Source organism: Ascaphus truei, chromosome 13 (genome assembly GCF_040206685.1).
Source record: "Ascaphus truei isolate aAscTru1 chromosome 13, aAscTru1.hap1, whole genome shotgun sequence".
In the NCBI taxonomy this organism is placed as follows: Eukaryota; Metazoa; Chordata; class Amphibia; order Anura; family Ascaphidae; genus Ascaphus; species Ascaphus truei.
Genome location: NC_134495.1, coordinates 44,412,127 through 44,424,414, shown reverse-complemented (window position 1 = coordinate 44,424,414; position 12,288 = coordinate 44,412,127). Strand labels below are relative to the sequence as shown.

The window sequence follows — 12,288 nt, the reverse complement described above, 5'->3', positions numbered from 1 at the left end:
GGCGCCAACCGAATGGCAAAGTCTATGGTGGGTACAGCTGCCGTATGTAATTATTTTTTTACCATATCAATGTCAATGCACAGTAAAGCGATTCTCCTGTAATCAATCGCTTTGCTTATGGTTATTTAGTTCTTGTTGTCACAATTCGCCAAAATGTAGTCCAGCAATATCATTGGCTGCGCAGCTTCTACAGTTAGGCACATGCACATTGGAACCTTGTTAAAACGCATACAGTATGCATCTCATCACATCTAGGCGCATGCGTGTACTGTATGTGAACAAGAGACGCCCCCCGAGAAAATAATTGTTGGGACTGACCGAGGGGACTGTGGGAACTTCTTTAGGGGACTGACTAGTTTGTGTCATACAGTATTTATTTTTCTTCCTCAGAAAATAAACTTTGTCATCAGGCTGAGAACAGCAAATGGAGGGATTGCGATGGATAATATCGCTTTTTGTAACGATGCTTGCACACTGCTGAATCTGAATCGGTGCCATTTTTATTGATTAGGGTAGAATAACTGAGCTTTATTACATACTTTTTAACATACTGTACTGTATAATAAACCCCAAAAATAAAAAGTATCCATTTATTTTACTGTATGTGTGTTCTACCGTAATAATAATATAAATACCGATAATGCGTTTTAATACTGTTTTGATGTACTGTAATGCGCAGTAAGTAAAAAAAAACATTAATGGTGTACTGTAATTAAAACCATACAGGTATATTTAAATAAAGCAGCAAATTATTTTATTGGTGGGTGCAGTAAGTAAAAAAACATTAATGGTGTACTGTAATTAAAAACATACAGGTATACAGTATTTAAAAAAACATATTAGAATACAATTTAAAACAATTAACAAGTCAGAAATGAATCAACATTTTAACAGATGACCAATCACGATGCAAATTCCATCCCCAGCAGATTGTCCTTCCAGGGCTGATGCCTTGTATGCCACAAAATGCCATTAATGGAGTCTCGCACGATTTTCATTAAAGGATCGGTAATTGAAAAATAGCGCCGCAATTCCTCCACAATAGTCTTTCGTAAATTTTCAGGAAGAGCCTTTTTCTTGCTATTCCCTTTGTAGTTTACATTGTGGGCCCACCCTAAGTACAACGAGTATGGCTTGTGGTGCTTGAAAATTAACAAGGCATGACTCGGGTATACGAGCACTTGCAAACCTATACATCTCCCTGAGTGGCTGGGGCAGCTCGCGCAGGATGATGTCGGGCACCATCTCAATGCAAGCGTATGTGGGTTGGATTCTGGGAGCGGGTGTTCTTCTGGGAGCGGGTGTGCTTGTGACAGCGGGCAAGGGTAGGTTGTCTGGGAGGATGCTTTCCTCCTGTCTTGGTCTCCTTGTCAGTGTTGCCTCCTGCGTGGTCTTGACGGGGTTGTCATGTCATCCTCGTCAACGGCATACATGAACACATATTCTTCTGATGGAGGGGGTGCACTTGGTGATGGAAGGTTGAAGGTCCCATTCATCCCATCCATGCCACCCTCCTGCTCTGGTGTCCGAGGTACAGGGGCATGAACTCCGAGCAAATGATGTATCCCCGCTATGTCAGTCTCTATCTTCTCCATCCGCTGATCCATCTTCTCCATCTGTTGATCCATCTTCTCCATCCGTTGATCCATATTTAGCATGGTCTCTAAAAGAAGATCTATCTTTACCAGCATAGAGTTCCCAGGGATATCGACACTTAACCCATTCAGCATGCGGTCTAACGAGCTGGATCTTGTGCATGGGGTGCTGTGGACATCTGGGTGGATGGGTGCATAAGAGGATGAGACGGGGGTTCCCTGGAGATAAGCGGCAGCGTCATCGAGGAGTGATGGAGGAGGTGTCCTGTGGATTTCCGGGAGAGAAGCGGTAGCGGCGTCAAGGAGTGATGGAGAAGGTGTCTTCTGGGTTTCCGGGAGAGAAGCAGCAGCGGCGGCGAGGGCTGATGCAGAAGGTGACCATTTGTTTTGCTTTGAGTGTACACCACCGAATTTCTTCTTGACATAATAAGGCTTCTTTAAAGCCTTACCTGTAGCCTTTGGAGTCGTCAGAAGGTTTTCTTTATTAGCCTTAGCCTTTCGCTTTGGCTTGGAAACAGCTGCCGCTTTTCGCTTTTTCTGCATGACAGGCACGGCAGAGGCGAGTGTGTTCCAGCGTCCGTAGAATCGGGGATGACCCATGGAAGCAGATGGCACAATGCAGTATCTGGACAAGGTCAAGTTCAGATATAGATCATCAAGTGGTGGGCTATGCAATGTGTGTCACCTTTTATGCATGGCGACGAGGTGCAAGTGTTAAAAGTGGACGTACTCCAATGTGAGTCATTAAAGTATAAATACACCATCCATTTTGTGGATTCACTGCACATTGAATACACATCGACTAAACATCGAATATACATTCTTGTGCTTGTTTTTCTTTCTACACGCAGCGATGCCTGTTAAAAAGATTTCTAAGGATCTCAGCATGAGAATAAAGGAGATGTACACAAGAGGACAAAGAATTGCGGATATTAAACGCTGGCTAAGTACTTCTGGCCTCGTTGTGCTAGCAGGCAACTGTGAGCTATCATGCCCACGGTAAGACCAAAAAGGTAAAGAGGACACCAACGGTAACTACAGCGTAAGTACTGTACTGTACTGTATCTATCTATTATTGGTATCGCTGTCTATTTATATAACTCTATTTTATACAGTATCTATCTATTATTATTATTATCGCTGTATATTTATACAGTATAACTATTCTATTAAAGTAATATCTATATTTGGCCATACTGTAGGCCTGAGCATAAATGTACCTGTACTTGTGGCCTACTGTAACGTATTGTTGTTTTTCCTTTAAACTGCAGGGAGACAACTGTTCTGGTTGACAGAATAAGTGAGGAGAATGATGAGAAGAGTGCCTTAAGGGTCAAAGACACTATGCAGGAAAATCACAATCTCACTGTATCAGAGACCAGCATTAAGAAGATGAGATGCAGAATTGGATGGAAATATGGACGTGTGAGGTTGGTACTGGACAGTACAGGAGGTGAAAAGTGTGGTTTAATAAACTGTACTGTACCTATAAAATTATTCCTTGTCATTACAGAGCGTACCCTATGATAAGGGACGTCAACAAGATAAAGAGAGTGGTCCAGGCACAGGCATGGATCGACAGTGGCGAAACTTTTCAGGATTGCATCTTCACTGACGAGTCTACTGTATCTCTGGAGAGATTTGCGACCTTTGCATTCCACAAAAAAGGACGCATATCTATGAAGCCGCATCCAAAATACCCAGTGAAGATGCATGTGTGGGGTGCCATCTCTAGGCGTGGACCAGGATGCATCGTCATCTTTGATGGTACAGTATAATAATGCACAAAGTCACATGCTGTAGCTTTAGGCTAAGGCCCCGGTCTCTCTGCTGTAACGCGCGCCCGCGCTTTTGGCGGCGCGTTCAGCCGATTCCCCGGTCTGCAGCTCACTGCAGGAGGAGAGACCGGGGGGGGCGTGGCGGAGGAGTGACGGGGCCGCGGCCATGACGTCACCCGGCAGGTTCGCCCTCATTGGCTGAACCGCCGGGGGGCGTGCCTAATCGCTCGACACGAGTCCTGCTCTCAATTCTATTGAGAGCAGGAATAGCTCTCGCACGAGCGCTGCGGCCCCCCCTCGCAGCGGGCCCGGCGCCATTGCGGGGAGGGCTCTCGTGCGCGCAGCGGACGCTGTAGTAGGCAGCGGGGGCAAGGCTTTAAGCACTGTGCTGTACTACTGTAGTGTGCATTATTTTGAGCACTTTTCTTGTTACAGGAATCATGAATAAAGCTTTTTTCCAAGAGCAAATGGTGCCTGAGATTGTGGAATACATCACACGTGAATTCCCAGATGGTCACCGTTTCTACCAGGACAACGATCCGAAGCACACCGCGTCAACTGCGCATATTCTTGCCTGCGGTATCAACTGGGTGAAGACGCCAGTGGAGTAAGTACGGTAACAGTGTCTCGTTTTTTTCCCACTGTTTACTGTGTATCTCTTTAACTAATTTTCTTTTTTTTCCCCTCCAATGACAGATCGCCAGACTTCAATCATATCGAAATGGTCTGGCATCAGCTGAAAGACCATATCCGAAAAGTGGTGAAACCCTCAAAAAAGGATGAGTTGGCGAATGACATAATGAGTTTTTGGAACGATGTGCTCACCGTGGAACGATGTAATAAATATATCGACCATATTGCGACTGTGTTGCCCATTGTGATAGAGCGAAATGGGCAAGCATCAGGAAGGTAGTATGGTACAGTACTGTACTGTAGTATGGTAAGTACAGACACACCAACTCAGTATGATACAGGTAAGTATGGCACAGATTGTTTTACAGTATACAACATGCACTTTACTGCACTCATTTTTAAATTTTAGAGAGCTGCACTACCAATCTTGTTACAAAGTATTTTACAGTATAGTAGTTCCATTATACAGTAGTTTGACCGTAGTAACTGCATACAGTAGTCCAATATGGAGTAGTTTTATTGTACACAATGCAGTTATATGCACTTAACTGCACTAATTTTTTCTTTCCTTTTCAGAGACAGCTGGCTGCACTACAAAAGGACGGGTGGGGGTAGGGGGGTATCATGTGTGAATTGTGTGAACTGTGTGTATAGTGTATCTACAGTAGTCATGATTTACACAAAACACCTCCTCTCAATGAACTCAGAATGCAATGTGGCCATGACGAACAAGAGAAAGACTAAAAATTTGTATTACTGTTTTTATTATTATAAATGTGCATTATTCATGATTATTTGTATTTTTCTTTCTTCCATGATTATGCACTGGCCCTCAAATTTCAACTGCCAGAAGAACTACAGTACACTACTGTACGTGTACAAAGAAGATAAACACTGAAAATGATTATTTGTATTTTTTATTCCTGATTAAAATAAAATAAATATTTCATTACATTCACATTTTTTTTCTTTGAACTTTAAATTCACTGTGAATGTGTGTGTTGGGGGGGGGGGGATTCTTTAAGAAGGCGTACATTTTTATTCATTGGTTACATTTTTATTCATTGGCTAATCAGATTAACATATTCAATTCGAGATGGGTTTATCACAAGTGCGCATGCGTTACCGTAAACAAAGCCTCAAAGGGTTGGGGGAGGGGGGTGGATGGATGAGTCATCATAATGGATTAGCATAAATTATACACGCATGCGCATTAATCATCAACTAGGTCCCTTCCCAAAGAGGATTACACGCAGGCGCAGAGATGTGACGCTCGGGACGATTAAAAGCACAAAGCCAAGCTTTTGAAAATGAATGTTTTTCATAATGTTTTGATCCCCACATCCCCAAATCAATAAAAATTACATAAAGCATTTGAATGACCAGTGTCACATTAAAAAGCTACAGTATCGATAGAATATCAGAATAACAAGAATTTTTATGCAGGCACACGCCTGGAAATGAAACTTTAAAATTTTTTTTTTTTTTTTTTTCCAGACTTGAACTTCCACATGATTGCATGTGAATTAATCATCAACTAGGTCCCTTCCCAAAGAGGATTAGACACAGGTGCAGAGATGTGACACTCGGCTCGGGACGATTAACAGCCCAAAGTCAAGCTCTTGAAAATGACTGGTTTTCGAGAGGTGTCGATAAGAAGTTGAAATCCTTGAGCCTTGTGTGTGTCTGCGGGGGGAGGGGGGTAAATCTGCATGAAGGTTTAGCAGTACTGTAGTTCAAAGACATATTTTCAACAGGTCATCATAATGTTTTGATCCCCACACCCCCAAATCAATAAAATTTACATAAAGCATGTGAATGACCAGTGTCACATTAAAAAGCTACAGTACCGATAGAATATCAGAATAACAAGAATTTTTATGCAGGCACACATGTCTGGAAATGAAACTTTGGAAAAAAAATATATTTTTTCTTTTAGACTTACTTCCACATGATTGTGAAGTTAAACACGCAGGCGCTGAAATGTGACACCAGGCTCTATATGTTATACACGCAGGAATGTGATGACAGGTTTGGGATGATTGAAGCCAGAAAGCCATCTGGCTGGGAGAGGTGTACTGAACTGTAGATAAGAAGTTGAAATAGTACTTTAACCGTGTGTGCGGAGGCGAGAGGGAGAGCGCTGTATGCGCCGAAATGTGATACTGTAACACGCCTATGCGTTTCAACAATGTTCAAATGAGACATATAGTACTGTACGGTACACGCATAATACTGTATAAAAAGAGCATGAAAACAAGTAAAAGTTAAAGTACTGATTACAAAATAATACAGTACATACAGTACTGTATAGTAATGTGATCATTTTATATTCGAAGACGCAACGCTATATTTTTGTAATACTGTATACTGTAAATCCTCCATTTTACAAATACAGTACTGCGCGCGCGCACACATAATGCATTAGACTTTTAAGAAAACAGCTCGCGAACGCCCATCTGTGTTTTTAGACGGTATTTCAGTATAGCAGACAGCACTAAAAATCCGAGCGCTAACATACCGGAAAGCGCTACGGAAAAAAACAAAATATACCGCATCTGGCTGCGGTTAGCAGAGCGCCGCGGATCTGGCCGCATTAGGATAAAGGCGGCCGCAGCTGTAGCGCTTCACAGTAGTAATACATGTTGTAATCATATAAATAACAAATATACAAAGGAGATTATAGGTGGCACACCACTGTTTGAAAGAATTTTTTTTTTAAGGAGTTTACATTTGGTGCTCACCTTCCGTTGATCCTGGCATAAATAACATAAATAACAAATAATATATGTAACAGGTCATGGGAATAAGTGCATTAGACATAAACGTAACATTAAGGAAGAGGAGTCCCTGCTCCGAGGAGCTTACAGTCTAATTGGTAGGTAGGGGAACATATAGAGACAGTAGGAGGGAATTCTAGTAAGTGCGTCTGCAGGGGGCCAAGCTTTATGCATCATGTGTCAAGGATAATCCAGTGCTATTCATATGCTTCTTTAAGCAAATGTCTTAAGGTGGGTCTTAAAGGTGGATAGAGAGGGTGCTAGTCAGGTATTGAAACTCTATTTCAATAGAGTTGCAGAAAATAGCTTTATAAAAAGTAAATTAACCCCTGAGTTTCTTTAAATTTTGCCACAATACTACTTTAGCTTCCTGTATATTCCTATTGCAATTTTGGACGTTTTTTATACTCATTGAAGTGTTCAACTAGAAATGTTAAATTATGTTTATGCTATTAATTAACTTTTTTTTCTCACTGTGCATTTATTTCCCACAGATAAATCCCTGAGCAGAAGTACACCTGCAGGATGGCACACTCCTTATTGCTCACCAGATTGTGTTAATGAAGAGAACCGGGTTGTTAAAAGTGATCAAGGAGCAAATTACTTGCGGCAAAATAACCCAAGTAAGAGACAAAGAAAAGCTGTGAGAATTATGGCTGAGGAACCGGGGTCACGTGAAGAAGAAAATCCCACAGCCTCCCACATTTATACACCAAGAGAACATACAGGGACTGAATATGCATCTACTCATATTAAGAAGTGGGACAAAGGAAACACTAATGCACAAAAAAATCACAAGAACTTGTCAGTAATGAAGTATAAGTGCAGTAAATGTGGTAAAGACTTTAATAATAAATCATCTTATACAACTCACCAAAGAACTCACACTACAAAAAGGTTTTATAAGTGCTCTGAATGTCAGAAATGCTTTCCTAGTAACTCAGATTTTGTTAAACATCAGACAATTCACGAGGGAGTGAAGTTGTTTTCTTGCTCTGAATGTGGGAAACATTTCTCTCACAAAACATTTCTTTTTAGACATCAGAGAATTCACAGACCAGAGAAACGATTTTCTTGCTCGGAATGTGGGAAATGTTTTACGAGGAAGTCAAATCTTGTTCGACATCAAATATCTCACACAGGAGAGAGACCATTTGTTTGCTATGATTGTGAGAAATGTTTTTCCCATAAGTCAGATCTTGTTAGACATCAGAGAAGTCACACAGGAGAGAGACCATTTGTTTGCTCAGAATGTGGCAAATGTTTTTCTCGCAGCTCAAATCTTGTTAAACATCAGGTAATTCACACAGGAGAGAAACCATTTGTTTGTTCTTAATGGTGAAATGTTTTTCCCAGAACCCACATCTTGTTAAACATCAGAGATTTCACACACGAAAGAGAATATTTACTCCTAATGTGAGAAATGTTTCATCTAAAGTTCAGAGCTTGTTAAACACTAGAGACACCACAGAGAAAAATCTATGGTATTAAAAATGCCCCTGAGAATCATGGATTTTTGCTCTCAGAAAGTTCATGATATTATTGTCCTTATGTGACGGAAGATGCCCTTAAATAAAGATTATGTCCAGCCTGCTGCCTTTTTGCCCATCAGGATCTTTTGATTTGAGTTAAATAGAAATAAAAATGTATTTACAATGGGGTATAGCTTTTTGCTAGACTGTATACCCGCTCCCCTAGTCACATCCCCCAAAGGCCCCCTGCAGTGTTTCCTCTGTTCTTACCTGGCCACTGCCTTTGCTGCGTGACACCTACTGAGATGGGGCCTTTGATTCCTAGATCTCTGACAAAGTGGCACCCTTTGTTAGGGAATCATTATCCCCTTCTCTCTTATTTTAACTTTTCTGTTGTTCAATGTGGTTGAAGATGATCAATCTCTCCAAATATCACTGTAGGTCCAAAAAGCCCATAGAGAACAATCGGGCAGAACATCTTTAAAACTCCCTTCCTAGTAGTTTTGCTTTTAGACTCCCTTAGGGAAGTCATTCACTTGCTGTGTTGTCTCTCTGTGGACACACTGGACCATGCAATAACTCCCTGCCTCTGCACCCAGCACAAGGAACGTTCCATCCCCACGAGCTGTAACTTCTCTTATACTGTAAGTTGTAGGAACTTTTACTACCCTCCCATTTATTTTTCTGCTGCTTGCTTCTAAATTGTATGTTAACCCTTTGTGGACTGTATCTCTCTTTATTAAATCTAATGTGACTGAGCCTATGTGGTTCTTTGTACTTGGTTACTCGAATGAAAACTGAAACGTCATACCCGCTCAACCTTGAATAAATGGGGAAAGCTTAGGATCGGTGCAGTAGGAGAAACACGATTAAAGCTATGAAAAACTCTGTCAGAAAAGTGTCTCCTATGGTGGGGAAAAAGGCAGGAATGTCGCAAATTGCATGCACTCAGTAACCCCAACTGTAGAATCTCTCTTAGCATCTGTAGCTAGTCTGAGTTACTATTTTAGGAATGAGGATGTGTTGGGTAATGGATTGCCCTAAGCCTGGAAGGCGGACAGTCTCCAGTCGATAATGAATAGGCGAGTGGCCAGATATATAAAAAATATTTAATAGTAATAAAGATATAAAATAAATTGGGGACAGTCCACATTAAAGTTCTGTATTGTAGTATCGTAATATCTTTATATGCACACTCCATCTCAATTCAGATTGTATTGAAAAGCAAAGCAGTCTGAATGTGGCTGCTAAAGGATATCTGATGGTCGGGTCACACTGAAAATCAGTACATGGCTGGTCAGAAACGGATATAACCATGGGATTGGGTAGTCCTACAGGTGTACCCTATACATAATGCCCAAGGTGCCAGAAAAAGGTTACACTGAAGACGCAGCACCCTGTGATTGCCAACAAATTGTGGTCAGCTGATTGAATTGATCACAGGAAAGTGGTCGACTGGCAATGAGCAGGGACCAGGCAATTTTTCCTAGTGGTACCACCTATAGGTCTGGTGAATAAACTTGCCACCAACCTAGTGGTCCGCGGACCCGGAAGTAATGCAGTTCAGCTCCAGAGACCCCCTGCTTCAATCATATGTAATAAAAATAAAATAAAAGCAGAGCTTCATTACCTTATTGAGTAACAGCTAAGGTCATGAAGGGGTTAAACACCAGGATCTGGATTGTTAGTGGTAGAGGGGGTGGGTAAAGGTTGTAGTTGCCTCAGGGTGGGTGGTTTGGCCTCCCAGGAAGGTTGCTGGAGGGGTTAATCCCTTAATTACCTTAGCAGTTACTATGGCTACCGCCCCCCCTGGGGGCCTATCCACCCACCCGGGGTAACTACCCTTTCACCCACCCCCTCTACCCCCAACACTACACAAAGGAATGTACAACAGCCATATTAGCCAAATATGGCGAATAGCACTTTAGCCCATTCAAATATACAGTACAATACAATAAAATACAAATGACCTTAATACATGTTTTACTTACCCCTGCCAGGATGAAGGCCGTCCTCCTCTTCGTCCTCACCAACATTTCAGAAAGGGCTGATGCCCAACCATTAAAATACCATTAACTGCTTAATTACCTTAGTGGTTACAGACACTAAGGTAATTAAGGGGTTACTGGTGTTTTAATGGGGTGGGTGAAGGGTGTACTGTAGTTGCCCCAGGGTGAGTGCTTAGAACTCCTGAGATGGTTGCGGGAGGGGTTAATCCCTTAATTACCATTGCGGTACCCTCTACCCCCAACACCACACTCAGGAATGTGCGGTAGCTCTATTAGCTAAATATGGCTAATAGCACTTTTACCCATTCAAATATACAGTACTGTACATTACATTTAAATAAAATACAAATTTCAATACAATCAAAACAAACACTAACTATTTAATCCGTTGATTGTCACTGTCAACAATGGAGGCACAGATAGCCACATTGGCAATCAATGGGCACCCTATTATCCACCTCCTTTACCCCCAACAACCCCTCCTCCGAACACCACCACACACTGTAATGGGCAAAAGCTTAATTAGCCAGAATGAATTTTTGTTACATAGGATTGAAGCAATTGGTCTCCGGAGCAGAACCTTATTACTTTCATGTCCGGGGACCCCCTGCTTCTGGAGATACAGGCCCCAGTATGGGTTGCTGGTTGTAGAGGGAGAGGGGGGTTGGCCCGGTATTAAAGGGGTGGCACCCCATATGGCCACCCCCTGACCTCACCAGGGAGGCAAGGGGTTAACTGGACTGCGGCCCAGGAATGCGACTTACACCTTGTCATGTCAGGAAAATGTATGTTCCCCTGTTCCCATGTTTCATTATAATGTCAGTGTCTGCACCACACACACACACCGGAGAATTTTGTGTTAAAGTATGAAACGGTTTAAGTGGTATTTGTGTATCTCCGGTTCTGAAGGTTGCAGCAGGCTGAAACTTGGATCATATGATGTCCCAGTTCCGGCATTAAGATCTGGAAAGTTTGGACCCGCTGGACCTAGCGGAACTCGATATTTTAATATGTCTGTGTTTTAACTTTAATATTGTATTCCAAGGCGGGGATTAAAACCCGCGCAGATTCCTTCACACAAAGTAATGCAAATGGTCAGGGGGGCGACCCAAAGTCTAGGAACCAAGTACTGATCAAAATTCTCTGCCACTCTAACTGTTTACCTGAGGGCGGAAAAGCATCAAACTGGAGTGGTTTGTAAATGTTATATCTACACCTACAGACAATGAAGATCCTGCCAGATACTTCATCTGGTAGACTGGTCGTCGCCCCTGATTTAAGTATGGGGCTACAGAAATAAGACCCTCAGAGTCCCAGTATGCATGGGCTAACTAGCTGGGGGGCATGGGTTAAACTGTGTTTCTACGTTAGGGATTGGATACAGATAATTGTTCACCAATAGTCTGTATTCAATGTTAAGAATAGGGTTACAAAGGTATATAAACTGTGTCAACCCTACAGTTCTTGTTCTTCTGATTTCACCTTGAATGTCACCGGATTGCTGGAGAATTGCGAGCTGATACTTCTCCATCCCCCAACCCTAAGTAAGTTGTACCCTCTTGCCTGTTAATTGTACTATATTGCTGTGTTCACCTTTTTAAGGTATAAATATATTTTATTATATTTAAGCCTCGTTCAGTTCAACCCAGATATTTGGTGTTTGTTATATCTTGTCATAAGTTACCGTCACACTGATATCCCCTGCAAGTTTAAATGTATTGATCACATGGGCCGTGACGCGGAAGATTTAAACTTGCAGGAGATACCTCGTTCCTCGGGAAGCAGGGGTCCCTGGACCTGAAATAAATGCGGTTCAGCTGTAATAAAAATAAAAACAACGTGATCGCCTGTAGGAGCTGTGCAGAGAGACAGAGAGAGGTACCACTTCTCTCTGCGCAGCTCTTCCAGACTGGTGCGGCCCTTTAGGATTAACACAATGAGAGTTGCATTCAGAAGCAGGGTGTCACGATGTGCTCATCACAAACAAAGCGTGTCCACGGTGCCGAGGTGGGGATGGAGTG

The 12,288-nt window shown here is 42.2% G+C and overlaps 1 protein-coding gene across 5 annotated transcripts in view; it reads left to right on the top strand.

Moving 5' to 3' along the window:
- Nucleotides 1-9,016, top strand: part of LOC142465295 (gastrula zinc finger protein XlCGF66.1-like) — a 53,887-nt gene extending 44,871 nt beyond the window's left edge. For all 5 annotated transcript variants that reach the window (XM_075569330.1, XM_075569327.1, XM_075569329.1 and 2 more), the window contains one exon: nt 7,281-9,016. In XM_075569330.1, the coding sequence (XP_075425445.1) occupies nt 7,281-8,122 (842 nt within the window). In that variant the 3' untranslated portion in view covers nt 8,123-9,016. The remainder of the gene's footprint in view (nt 1-7,280) is intronic.
- Nucleotides 9,017-12,288: the final 3,272 nt, after the last annotated feature.